Here is a 14,862-nt window from a genome sequence, read left to right as displayed (position 1 = left end):
AAATGAATGTTGAATGTCATTTTTTCACTAGTGTCCCAACATTGATGAATGCAGTTAAGATTGGATATAAATTGTAGAGTAAAATATTGTGTTTGTCTCAGTTCATAGGCCATTGTCATATTAACCAATAAATTGTAGAACTGGGAGGTGGCTGCCAATCTGTCTTGTTACAGCATCCTCCAGACTGCATCTTCGCATTATCAAATAAAAAAAATTTAAAAAGATGAAATGGTTGAGTGTTAAACAAATTATTTGTTGATTTTCTCCGAAATAACTGTAATTAAGTCAAAACTTAGTATTTGCCTGAGTCTTCTCACATGTGGGGTTGTCTGAGTCATGGCTATTGTTCAGCTTATATTGAAGATGTTCATTCCTCTCTGTATTTAATTCTCAAAATGAAATTACAATATTTTTTTGTTTGTTTTGCTTTCGATGTGTCTTGGTGGGAGGTGGGAGTGGAGAAGGTGGTGAAGAAGATATTTGTCTTTCTTATTTATAATGTAATATTATTTAAATAGACCTACCCAGCACTTCATCTGAACAAGGAGGGTAGATGTAGAGTTTTGAGGAGAGATATGTTAATCAGAAGAGATATGGTTTGTGTTGCAGCCATTCTCTGACATAACATGGTGTACTTTTACATGTAAATCTCAACTTTACAAATCAAAAACACATTCAAAGGCAAATTCATGCAAGTGCATGTCCGATTTCATTTGTGTCAACCACTGACCCAACAGTGATTGAAAGGTCTACCATTTCTCTAGAAACATTTTTATTACCGGCTGCATTTGGATAGCGCTAATCTATGCATCACGCAGCAGCAATCAGTCTGCAATTGGTAGATAAAGGCAGCTGGCATGCTCCAAGGCCAGGCTGAGTATCAAACGACTTCAGTTGAAGCCTGTTACCAACAACAGAGGCCCTGAAAGCAGCAAGACTCCATCCATGATTATAGCCTGTCCAACTATAGCACCTCCGAAACAGATGAGAAAAGATTACGCTATTATTTAAAATTGGTGGAGACTCAATCTTTTTTCCTCTTATACATTTTTTATGGTTCGCCAGGAAAAGATTTGAATGTGAGCGTCCATGTGAGGGGCAAGCTGTGTTTCGTTCACTCAACAGTGGGTCAAATTTTCCTGATTTTCAAGAAGCAGAAAACAATAGAATTGTTGCATTTAGTCTCTGAATCATCCATATGTCTTGCTTCTGTTGGACCCTTGTCCTTTTCTCGAATGTGCCTGCATGTAGCATTCATGTGTTGTGTGTCCTTTGCTTACTCTTAGCATGTGTTTCTGTGACATTGCAGGGAGTTTGGCCGCTGGAAGGTGAACAGCGTGGCCCTGGAGAGACAAGAGAACAATGGCTTTCCTTTGCCGCTGGACCCGGAGTTCCTCCAGACCATTAGGCAGCTGGGAAGAAGGCCCAGTCTCAGTGCCATCACTGACAACATTATCAAGAAATACGGAACCCACTTCCTGCTCTCTGCAACACTGGGAGGTAAATACAGTAGACAGGCTGTGATTCTCTTTGTTTTTATACACCTACCTTAACACAAGGGGGAAAGCCCAAGATTAACATGTGGCCCTATTCCAAACAGGAAACCTTTCAGGAACCTTTTTAAGGCTTGTGAAACTTTACCAGTATTTCAACTTGAACAACCAGGGTCTAAATTCAGTAGTGAGTGAAACAAAATGTAATTATACTGTATTTGATCATTGTTTTAAACACTCACTAGAACTTTACTACTTTGGAGGACTCTGAACGTCTCCTTTCCAACAGCTATTCATACATCACAGTCATGCAGCAGTAAATTACAAAGAACTACGCGATGAATCTGCATCAAAGAATTGCTCTAATTAACCCATTATTTGTTCACATGTGGCGGAAACCCTTAAATAGGAAAAGGTTAAAGGGACTTTTTCCTGTTCCGAATATATTCAACCACAGTGTCCTAAGTTGGAACCATGTCATCAACATCTTTCTCTGCTTGTCCATCATTGTTGCTGTAGTCCAGTGTTTCTCAAATGGGGGTATGTGTACCCCTAGGGGTACTTAGGAGGACTGCAGGGGGTATGTGAGATATTTAACAAAATGTTTAATAGTTACAAGGCTGTTGTCCAGAACATTGTTCCTCTTTATGTAGAATTTTTTTTTTCCTACCAAAAATGTGACATTTGTGTCCCCTTCTTTGGACCTATTCTTGCCTTCCTTCCTTCCACTGTCCATCTACTTTTTACAATTTTCTCACTTGTTTCTTCTTATGTCACTGTTTTTGAAGTTTGTGATAATATTTTGACCTATTCTTTCTTCTTTCTTTCTACCATGTTTTTCCAAGTTTTTGTCTTTTTTACAATTTTTGTCTCTTTTTCTCATTAGTATTTTAAATGTTTTTTTTTTCAGTTCCAAGGCTGTTGTTTAGTAAATCTATCGCTGACAGCGCTGTACTGTTCCTCTTTATATACACTTTTTGTTCTACCGAAAATGATTAGCGCTGGTCAGGGGGTACTTGGCTTAAAGAAACAATTTCAACATTATTGAAAAAAATTGAGAACCACTGCTGTAGACCATCAGCTATCAAATGAAGGAGAATTGGCATACAAGAGTGATCTTTTAAAAAGGAGTAGCAGTTAAACATATTTGAAGCTCTAAAGCTTCTTGTGTGCTCAAACAACTAAATGTGTGACAAAATATTGTCTCAGCTGTGACTGTTGGATTGTTTTGTGGTTGTTTAAGCTCATATTGTCTGATTCAACATGTACAATGGAGTTTGGAGTTGTTAAACAAAAAGAATCCCCAGTTTCCATAACAATGGATGTGAGTTAGCCAGAGTACTGTGCAGCAAAGCTCCCGTGGCTATCGGCTGCACCATCCCTTCCAGCTCCTCTGCTGGCTCTTTTCATCTTGTGTCTCTTGTGCATAAACTCTCAAATCCATGATGAATACCAACAGTATTTAAAATAGACTGAAAAGACAATCACGTTTGTGTGTTGCAAACAAAAAGAAAAAAGTACAGGAGCTAAAGCATGGCCTGATATTACCTACAGCTGAGGCTTTCAAAGTAGGAGGTGGGGCTCCCAGGAGGGCTCCAAACTGTTTAAGGGGGGGAGGCTCTGTGAAAGGAAGTGAAAAAATATATCCCATTAGTTATGGCATTACTTGTCAAAAGAATATCATATAGAATAGCCTAAATGTTTGATTTGGTTAAAGATATAGTTCAGACATACAGTAGCATTTGAGAATATTATTGTTTGTCTCACTTTCCCAGAGTCAGAAACTAATAAACGCCTGAGGACAGCCTTTTTTATGTATTTGGTGTACTTTGAAGTTGTGTCAAACAGCAATATTAGGCTATCTTGGCTCAATTGTTGAGTGTCTATGGGATCAAATAACATAATCATGATGGGCTTTTCCCATCCCATAGGAATCCAGGAATTGAGCGAAACTAAGCAAGTAAACTAAGCTTTGTCTGAGAGAAGGCCCACAGTCTTACACTTTGAAAACCCCTGACACAGTGGCAAGGAACATATAGGTAGTTTGTACCTAAGCAGTATGCAAGTGTTTTAAAGTTGCTTAAATTAGCATATTTTAGCGTTAATATTTCTTGAAATAAAATCTGAAGTTACCAAAGGAAGTTTTTTTTATAGAAGAAATGTGTCAAAATAAAGAAGCTTGTTGCAATGCAAGTAAGACTATTACACCATATTATTTCTGTAACTTTATTTGTATTGGAAACATGTTTTTATTTTATTTTTTAACATTTTCAGGACTTAATAATGTACAAAGTGAATTAAAATTAATTATTAAATTTTTTTTCACATTTTGGTGGAGACAAGCGCTAACCTATATCTACACTGTATCCCCAGTGGAAATGTACTTTGTTAGTTCTAAAGTCTTTCCAAATTAAAACCAAATTCCCCATGAAAGCTAATTCTGTTAGAAAAGGATTTTTCCATTGATCTTTCACTCTTTCCACCGTTTGTCAATACACTGTGCTCTGAAAGCTTTTGCTCTGTTCATATTAAAAGACTTGGTGTTTCATAAAGCATATCAATTTGTGCACTATACTGTAGCCACAGACTTATCACAATAACAAAATGTAGACCACAGTATAAAATGACCAGAGGCAGCTACGTTTCTAATTAGCTTTCCACCTTTACCATGTTTATCTGCCTATATAATTAGCGCTGGCAGGTGTTAATGGGTTAATATTTATCACTACACCACTGAGAACAGTGTGTGTGCATGTTCACAGGGGATGAGTCATTAATGAAGTGTGTGTATGTGTCTGTGTGTGTACGTATTCTTAGGGGAAGAGTCATTAATGATCTTCGTGGACAAGCGGAAGTTGAGTCGGACGGCTGAAGTGAGTGAATCCAATGGCACAGCTGTGACTCTGGAAGCTCTGCACCAGCTGGCTGCCTCCTACTTTATTGACAGGGAGAGCACCCTGCACAAGCTGCACCACATCCAGATCGCCTCCACTGCCATCAAGGTAAAAGCTTGCTGCTCTGAGTCAAACAATTGCCATAAAAAAAAAAAAACCCTTCTCACTCCCAACTTGTAAATTACTGACACTTGCTCAGTGGCTCTCAGAAAAAAATGTGCATCTAAATGGAACGCACCGCAGCAGCTGTAACTGTGAGATGACGTAGTATTAAGAGCGACCACGGTAGCGAGTAGCATGAAAGACCGAAGAAGAAGATTGGTTGGGTGGTTGATGGGTTCAAACAACACAGGACGTTCAGCGAAGAGACCTGCGTGTCACTGGAAAAAAATACTTTTTTGTAACCCCACCCATGATCTTTTCCTAAACCTATTTGTCCCATTCTTGTGCCGCATGTCATATAAACGTACGTCCGACCCAGAGCATAAAAAAGTGACGCCAGGAGCCTCGACCAAGCGCGTCTAAATATGACGCCAAAGGGCTGCAGGCGAAGCCCGAGAGCATCAAATAGTGACGCCAAGACTCCCGACCCTGAGCGTCAAAAAGTGGCGCCATGAGTCCCTACGAAGTGCATCTAAATATGACGCTAAAGAAGGCTTTTGTTTTTTGATGCGATGGGAGTAAAAATTGTGTTGAAAAAGCAGGTACATATTTGCCAGAGCTTTAAATTGTCCTTATTGTTGGATTCTTTTTCATGGATGATTACAGCCATTACATGGTGACATTGTTCAGATTAGATATTGTTTTAGTGGATAAACGTAATTGTTGTATTTTTCATAACATGGCAAGTGGTCTTGATTAGCTCACTTACTAAAGAATTAATGAAATCATAGCCAGTATAGAGCATTCAAATGTGAACTCTATCAGCAGGTTTAGCTCATATTAATGAAAAGAGCTATTATTGCCACCCAGGGTTTAGTTTTTTTCTGTCTCTGTGGATTTAGTCTCCAGATGTATTTAGCATACACCCTTTCAACCTCATTCCCTACCGTAATTTTATTTTTACTAGCAAACATTACAAACATTACTAACCAATAACTCTATACAAATTGAGTTATAGAGTTACCGACCTACATGACATTGAGTTTATACAAATCATTATTGTGATAATAGAATATTATTGGATCTTTACCATGAAATATTGACTCATATTGTTTTATACTGTGCATGCAAACCTACCGCCATAATGAATGTTAAGAAATCCACTTAACGGCAGTTGGTTTGTAGTTTTAAAGCTTTGTTAATTGTTCTGAGAGAAGCTATTCACGCTTAGACAAGCCAAAGATTTATCATATTTTCTTTTTTTGTGGAGTATAGTACGTGACAAAATATATTTTTTTTTACAGTAAATACAAAACGTAATTTTGCTGTTTATGTGCTTGTTATGGTTTTGCTATAATAATGGTGCTTGTTGGGTATAAGTGTTTGAACAAATTAAGAAAATCACACTCTACAGTACTTGCAAAGTACTTACCAATTACTGTATGCAGTTGGTGACCCATCAACAGGCCCTCATTGACCTACTCTGGCCTGCTTCATATGCAGAATAGCATAATGCTGCACATCATTAAAACATCATTTTAAGGACATAAAGCAGACCAAACCCTATATGGAATGATGAACTTCAGCTGCTGTTCTTACCATTTTTAATTAATGAATCCTTCATAGTGAATGCACTTTTAAGACCTCACCTAATGTTCTAGCCAAAAGCCCAGTTGCAGTAGTGATAGTTTCCTAGGTTACCTCCGGTGACTTCAGGAGCAGTACTCCTACAAATACATATTTACACAGTGCAATTAACGCTGAGGAGAGCTCTATTACTTAACAGATTTGCTTCACATTAGATCCTAAAACTGCAAAATATGTCTTAAAACAGTGGATCAAAATTTTTCTTTAAAGCAACCCCCCACTCTTTATGCTAAGCTAAGCTTACCAGGTGCATATTTACCATACAGACATGAGCTGGTATCAAGCCTCTCATCTTACTCGCTGCAAGAAATCACATAAGCGTATTGTCCTGTCACACTATTCCTGTTAGCTAAACATTCAATAAAGTATCCTAAATGGTTAAATGTTAAAACATATGACATCATGCACTGATTATGTTTTATTTTTATTTTTATTGTTTTTATTATTTTATTTACCTTTAGTTGCTTAAAGCACCCGATATATGTGTTGGCTACAGAGGGTTTTGTCTCAAGATGTTTCCTGAGGCTATGTTTAGATGGAAACAATCTGAAGAGAAAATGCAAACATGGCGTTGCGTTATCACTTATTATACCATGGTCTGGGTGAATACTCGATTCTGATTGGCTGCAGGGTGTCCATTAAAAAGTGATGTAGGACACCTACTAAAGGAGTTCGGTGAAACTGACTGTTTACTGTTCTATATGAATGCGCTACATTAAATGAATGAATGAATGTTTATTCGGTTACTGAACATAGAACATAATATGTACAGCAAATTCATTAGAAACAAGAATGGTAACCGAAAAGGTGTAGGCTGAAGCCATGGCTTATTACGCCTACCCTACGCCTACCCTAAATCAAAAAGGAAATGTGGATTTATTATTTCCAAATCGTCCTCTGAATACCACAGGATGGCACTAAAACACACAGGCTGCAAGAAGTAAGTTATACTGGCCCTCTGGACTGACTCAGTTTCACAGCGAATATATAATAACGTTATCTCACATCCCGTTCACTGTTCAGCTTGCTGCTTCAGGCTGCGCCGGTGCAGCCGACAATAACGTTGCACATCGCGGATCAAATTCTTCGTAAAAGTCGTTATATTGTTTTGGGGACAATGACATGGCTGGATAGCTAACTTGTCTTGTTGTTCAACATACTGTCAAATAATTTTTACTGATTGCCAACTGTACACAATGTTATTGACTTTGGATCTTGCTAGCATAGAGTTAGCTTTCTGGCTCGTAGCTAGCTAACTATATATGGATTTTACTCTACTATAACTATATATATTTATATAGCGGACTATATAAATATCTCCGGTTGCTAAGGGAGGCAAGTCGTATCTAAGGTTCTTCCTAATTCCTGGTGGAGAGAACAACGTTTACATTGCATAAGAACCTGATGGATGGGAATGATTGTTCCAGGTATTAGTCAAACCGTCAGGCGTAACCAGGGAAATGGATTTTTTGTTTGGATAAACTTTAGATTTCGATTGTAAAACTAATTAAAATATGAACTAATGTTTTAAAAATATGTTATTTGGCAAGTGACCATGGTATAAGCGGGTTAATGCCCTTCGAGGTGTCCATTGTCAGGTACTAATTACTTATTCCACGTTTAGACAAGTGTTTTGGGGGGGAAATCTGACTGCATATGGTGACGCAAAAGTGTGTGAAAATCGATGAAGTTTGCACACCAGGCGGCTAGGTGGTAGTGTGAAGCACTGCCACACAACACCACCAAGTCCCTTCCTTCTACTTCTCTCCCTAGTAGTGCAAAACCAAAACATGGCAAGGCGTACAACAAAAGCTGATCATTTTGTCTGGACAGACGAGGAGGTGGCACAACAGGGTGTGGACTGGGAGTCCTGCCAGTCAAAATATATAGACATATGGACCGAATTTCTTCAGCAGTATCCTGTACCTGGAGGGACGTCATATCCACACGAGAAAGACGCTATCTGTCAGATATCATCAAAGCTGAAAGCCATCCGGACCAAGTATAGGCAGGCTGTGGATACCCAACGGTATCCAGTGATTACTGGCCATGGGCGAGTAATCACTCTATATTTTGATTTCTGTAACGAAATATGGGGTGGGTCGCCAGCCACCACAACAATAGAGGCTGCAGACCCTTTTACCCTTTAGACGGGAACGCGACAGTGGAGCGTTTTTAAGATTTCCACTCTGGAGGGTGGTTTCACTTTTTTGCATTTTTAAGCCCCAAAAACGCCGTCGCCGTCTAAACGAAAGGCACATCTGATAAAACAGGGCCTGAGCTTACTTGGTACCATTGATGAATTAGATAGTTTTAGACAGTGGTTTTTGTTAACAAGTCTTCCAAATTAAACAACAAAAATACGTTGCTTGTCTATACGCTCCGGAAAGGCACATAAAAGCGTTTTCTTTCTACTCACTATCGACAGGAAAGAATTGTTTGTCAGCGCCTTCCAAAACCATTAAAAAATCACTGTTTGATAAATCCAACCGAAAAACTGCTTGGTTAGGGTTGGGGAATTATCATGATTTGAGTTCAAATTACTTCATTAAGCCATTAAACCAGTGTTGACTGTCGATAATAGACAAGGAACAATCAGATTTCTTTTTTTTTTCACCGGAACGTATACAGTATGTCGTTTGTGGGCAACTCTTCCCTGCAGATGACACATTCTAGGATGATACAACCATTATGCAAATGTGACTGCGACGAGCAAACCATCCCATGAACAAGACACTTTACCTTGTGTTGCTTGCTCTTAAAGTTGCTGTTTTAGTTTCTGTGCACCTGGAAAACGTTCTTGCCGGGAAATCAGTTTTTTACTATGAGAACTGCCGACCGTGAATGAGCTGTCGTCGCCAGTCTTAGATGCAGCATAATTGCAGTGTACTTATGAATTTAAATGAGATTTTAATGTGTATTGTTTTTCATTTTGATACTTTCTAAAATGTAATATAAAAATGAGAATGCCACCATGTTTTTTGATGTGGTGAAGCATTATTTCAAAGTAACAGTCCCTTTGTAGGTTACTATCTTACAGCTGGCTTATTTGTTTGATGTATTAGGATTTTACTTGGAAATTTGACATGCTGTTACAAAATATTGTAACCAATGCTCTAACCGCAAAAGAGCTGCGTGTGTGATAGAGATACATACTTAACTCAAAAAGATCTCTATCTGGACATGGGAAAATGTCTCCTTTCTTAATACCAATCAATATACAGTCCCACTTTTCAGATCCCCTGCACTATTATGAAATAAAAGCTTTGATATGGAAAACAATTGATAATGTAAGGACTTGGTAGCTATGATGAGCCAAACATGTAGCTGAAAAATGAAACTGAAAGTCAAACATTCCTTTTAGTACAATAACTTTACTAGCCTATATAATTAGTAGGGCTAGGATGATTTGATTCTTTCACAATACATGGGTGCAGATTCGATCTGTATCGCGATTTTCATTTATTGCGATTCTAGAAGTATTGTGATTCAAAAGTATTGAGTATTGAGTAATTATTTAGCTGGGCGGCATTGTATGCACTCTACAGTGCTTTAAATGTGACTATGGAGTAAACGTACACTCAATGAGAGCGAGCAGTACAGTTTACTTCCCTCTTTGCTCTTTCATGTGTGGACAGGCTCGTATATGGAGCAGCATGCTATGCAGTTCAAGATATGCTTATGATGTAAATATCACCTTGCATCTTATACTGCTTAATACCTTCAGGGTGTGTTCATTCATCACTATGTCAGTTGTTATCAGGCAGAATGAATTGAATCAGCTGAGTTTGCCCTTCGCACCGCAGACTGAATTCTCTTTGCTTTCTGAGGAATGCGTTACCTCACATCGCTTTAATGTGTTTACACTCACTTGTGGTAAAAAACAGATTAACGTCATGGAATGCATGTACTATCAGCAACCTGCAAACAAACCCACATCTGAGACACTGTCAGCTTCTTCAGTCTTTTTGTGCTGTCTGCTGTGATTTCACAAGCCTCTGCAGTGGTAGTTTTGAGATTGGATGTACCACACCCAAACACATCTCGCCTGACTAATAGATCCCCATTTATTATGATTTTTCTTTAGATCTGTGGTGGGATCTGTTTTGTCTTTACTGCTGTGTCTTTTGGTAAAACAAGTCCTTCAACTCATAGGACCACATAGGTCATTTGTTTCTAGCCTCTAATATGACCCGCAGTAGCATTTCCAAAAATAGCACCCCCACTGGTGGCAGCAGATCAACACATGCTTATATCTAAACATAAGTACCCAGTAGTAACCAGTAGTTTGGTTATGTTTAGGCAACAAAACTACTTGGTTAGGTTTAGAAAAAGAAAGTGGTTTGGTTTAATATAAGTATGTTTGTAATTGTACTTATGTACGTACAGTAAGTGGGTTAGGGTTATGTTTGGGGTTTAATGTTATTGGTTAATATTTATTTTGCCTGCTGATCCAGGTATGATGATGAAAGTAATAAAGACTGGAGCAGACATCAGGGGTGGTGGTGTCGGTGGTAAGGTCTCACCTCCCACTCGGGTTCAATAGGAAAAGAAAGTTGTTTCGTTTAAAATAAGTATGTTCGTAATTTTACTTACGTATGTACATTAAGTGGTTTAGGGTTAGGGGTTAGGGTTAGGTAACTAAGTTAACTTACGTACGTTAGGTAAAATAAGTCAACATTAACATTTGTTTTCACACAGGACACAAACAGCGGTCCTCCTGGTAAAAGTCACATGTTTGTTTGACCCATCCACTCCGAACTCCTCCCTACGCGGAATTTGAACACAGACTTTAAGTACAAATGTATTTGTGATACGTAAAAAAAAAAAAATAGGACATCCTTACATTAGAAAAGCTAGAACTAGCACGTTTGGCACATGTTTTGCATTTTTTATTGGTGACTGAATAATAATATAAAATCCTGTATTTATTTTGTTACTATTATTATGATATTATTATTAGTAGTAGTATTTGTTACCCAACGGTACCTACCAAAACAATCTTAATAAGATAAAGTGAATATGGGTGTTACAGCAGGATTTCTACAAAGTGTTTTGTCCTCCACACATGTTGCTAAGCTTGTAGTGTGCAAGACCGGTTTTGAAATTGCATTCACCTCATTTGGTCAAATATTCAACTGGGTAGCTTGATTTCATATCATACATGAAATGTGAAAATACTAAGTAAAACTGGCCTCCCCTTCACACCCCTAATAATATTCTGTGATGCAAGCTTACAATTTTCTATTAATGTACATGCCTAGACTGTACATAGTACATTATGCAGTCATCAGGGAGTAGGGAGCTCTAACACAGAACTCCATTGGAAGAGCCGAAACATCATGGTCTATACCCCTTATTCTGTGTAGCTGCAGCTAAAGCGCTAAATTGCTTGCCTTTTTCTGAGCTGCAGCCCATTTTTCATTCACTCGTCCTTAGTGATGCCCTGCTATACAGTCCATCAGAGATAAAACTTTACATTCTCTAAAGTGAATTGGCAAGAGGATGTTGAGCTGATTTGGCAGCCGCCACTGAAGCAAAGTGCTGCTAAAAACCACTGATTGAGATGAATAGAGAAAGAGCCCTCTAGGGTACGTTTGTTTGTAAGGCATTTTCAGGTGACTGATGTAAAATATTCAGAAAGTCAGCAGCCTTTAATTCCAAACATGGGTTTTTACTTCACCCCGATGAAGACGGATGCCAAAACAAAGCTGCCTCTAAGAAGAACACTGGCCCCCTGGTTTTAAGAGATAACATATATTAAATGGTAGAAATTCCTGGTCTTAAGGCCAGAAAACACTGAGTGAAGCAGCCAGGGGCGTCAGACTGGGGGGAAAAAGGGGACTGAGTACCCAGGGCCCTCATGTAAGGAGGGCCCAAAAAGATGCTAGAATGAATAGCTGTGGATGCGGGGAGGGGCCCATAGAAAATGCCTTTCTACAGGGCCCAGAATTTTGTGCTACGCCTCTGGCAGCAGCACTGGAAAATAATCAAAGACGGGAAAAATAAGATGGTAGTGCGGGAAAAAAAATGGTCTACTGCTACACAGTGTGATGAATCAGCCCCTCCATTTCAGTAATTTCCTTTGAGAGCCTCCATCATTTGTCAAACATTTTGTGGTATGAGTGTCATACGCGACTGAACAGAAGAGATGAGACGAGTACAGACAGGCCTCATTCAGCCAGCCTTTCAGCCCAGTATCGAGGTGCAGCTGTTACACAGGAAATGCTGCATCAATCAACGCTCTTACCTTTGATTTGCAGTCCAGGCTTCTCTGTATTGGAGATTCATTAAACTAAAGTTAGGAGGAGAATATCATTGATGGGGAGGAGAAGTGATGAGGAAGGTTTGACCCAATTTGCCGCGCGAGCCTTGATTGTTCAGTCAGTCGTGCGACGTTACGCTTCATTTGTTGGCGTGGAAGAGAAACCATTCAGAGGCGAGCTTCAGAAATCAGATAATGGCTGCTGAGGAACGGTTGCAGAGAACACGGCTCCATGAGTTTGGGGGCAGTTTTGATGGCAGGATAAACAAAAAAAACAAAAAAAACAAAGCGATCCGTTATCACAAGAGTTGATGAATAATTCATTGCGGGCAGATTTGTTTTTTAGCATCTTCATTATTCAGAAAGGAACGTCAATGTCCTTTTTGTCTTTTCGCCTTGTCTTCAACCACTTCAACCTTTGAGATCTATCTCTTCCCTGATATGTGAAGGGTTAAGAAGCTCTGATAATTGTACGGGATAAATAGATGGATACGCTCCTGGTTTTAGTCTTATATCTGACTTCCGATGTCAAAGAAGTTCACTTCTTCCAGCTGTTTGTCATTAATCTGCAACTAGTTTAAAGAAGTGAAGCCTGAAGAGCACAAATAAATACACAGAATCACATTTGCTCTCTTGGCCCTTTTAAAGTGACTGGTACTTCTTGTAAAATAGCATAGCTTAGCTTCCCTTAGAGAGTCTTAGTGAACATAACACCACATACAGTATTAAATTCCACCTTCTACCAAAGGTTCCCCTCTGCTCCCCTGTGGCTTTGAGGGGCTTTTTTTCTCTTCTTACAAACACACAATAATCTCATTTTGATGTTATTTTCTTCCCCTTTTTCTTGCTTAAACTTTATGAGCTTATCCCTCGCTGGTTGACATAAGATTGTAAGCCAGTGCAACAAAGTGGTCTTAAAACATGCATTGAAATCCTCAAAGACTGAATAAACAGCCGGAAACGTATCTCAGATGCTAATGGGGATTTGCACATCTACTATGCAGTGGTGATTATGCCAACGATTCTTGAAAGGTGCGGGGTATGACGCGAATTTGAAATGACTGATGATTTTCATGAAACATTAATACTATCTCGTACTTTTTTTCCCCAGCAAGCAGAAAGTGCAGCCATTTAAAGCCCATTGTTGCTCACTCTGACAACACAAGCTCACTAAGTGACATTTTATGCTGTTTTTTGTGGAATTATTCATATGAGCGATTTGCAGCAGTGATGAATCTTCATCACCAAAACCCTCCTACCTAACTGGTCTTATAATAATATTAAAGCCTTACATTTTTAAATAATGGATGTGCCTCAGAGCCATGTGTATCAGTGGACCATGTTAACAGGCTAAGTGCTGCTTCGCCCTGCTGAGGCCCCACACCAATAACACAGAGGCTATCTTCTTTTACATGCTGTGCAAGATCTGATTTAGATAATACAGGTATTTTAATTGCCAACTTATCATAATTTCCGTTTATCATGTTCATTTTATTCAATTTATCAGCTTTTAAAGTTCAGTTCTGGCTTCTCAATCAAATCAGATAGTATATAGTGATGATTCCCTGCTTATTCAAGTTTTAGAGAGAGAATGGTAATACATTTTATTAGTTTGATATATTAAACATTTCCTATTAATTAATGAACATTTGTTTTATGTGTGTTCTTGTTTATGTAATCCTGCTTCCTTTCTTTGTTTGCTATGTCCTATACTTGCTTTTGCAACAACACTAGTATTTTTAATATATTTGAACTTGAGAGTTCTGTGTTCTAGTGGGAATACTCGGCCCAACCATATATCTCCCTCTGCTATAGAAAAAAAAATAACTAGCAGCTGAGCTGTGTTAAATCCAGTTTCGATGCCGCATACTGGCTGTGGGTCTAACCTGCTCCAACAGTTGAAACGACACGCCCTGAGCCACCGCGCTGGGCCGCTGTGTTGTCTGGGAGTGGAACTATGTCAACTTTCCAAATGGCAGTGTTTCCCTGAACAGTGCGTCTGGCAGCAGCCACAGCTACATTTTCACAGACAGAGTGTAATATGAAGCTAAAAAGGATGCCTTCAGGGCTCACTTGGGAATGTTTGCGTGCCGCTTGAATATACAGACTGGTGACAAATTAAAGGCAAAACCTGAATAAATGAGTGGTGAAACATAAAAAATGTAAATGCTTACAGGGCATGAGAGAGCTATGTGAATGGTTTGATGAAAATACATTTGCACTTCCCAGATCTCACCTCAGTTGAGTACTTATGGGATATTTTAGATGCATGTGTTAGACAGCCCTCTCGACCACCATCATTAAAAGACTAAATACTGTAAGAGGAGAACAAAAGTATTCATACCCTCTAACAGAGTTCCAGACTTGGACAAGGAGCACTGAAGCTGTTAGAACAGCTTGCGGTGATCAACGACCTTAATAAAGTCCCTTTCACACATGCACTGCACACCTGATTATCTGA

At 38.9% G+C, this 14,862-nt stretch overlaps 1 protein-coding gene across 2 annotated transcripts in view; it reads left to right on the top strand.

Moving 5' to 3' along the window:
* The window catches only part of brinp3a.1 (bone morphogenetic protein/retinoic acid inducible neural-specific 3a, tandem duplicate 1), a 52,874-nt gene that overhangs the window by 19,319 nt on the left and 18,693 nt on the right, over window positions 1–14,862 (top strand). For both annotated transcript variants that reach the window (XM_039811859.1, XM_039811858.1), the window contains exons 3-4: window positions 1,310–1,500; window positions 4,311–4,495. In XM_039811859.1, coding sequence (XP_039667793.1) covers window positions 1,310–1,500; window positions 4,311–4,495 — 376 coding nt within the window. The remainder of the gene's footprint in view (window positions 1–1,309; window positions 1,501–4,310; window positions 4,496–14,862) is intronic.

This window comes from Perca fluviatilis, chromosome 9 (assembly GCF_010015445.1).
Source record: "Perca fluviatilis chromosome 9, GENO_Pfluv_1.0, whole genome shotgun sequence".
In the NCBI taxonomy this organism is placed as follows: domain Eukaryota; kingdom Metazoa; phylum Chordata; class Actinopteri; order Perciformes; family Percidae; genus Perca; species Perca fluviatilis.
Note: the sequence above shows the minus strand (reverse complement) of the source record. Positions and strands in the feature narration are given on the sequence as shown.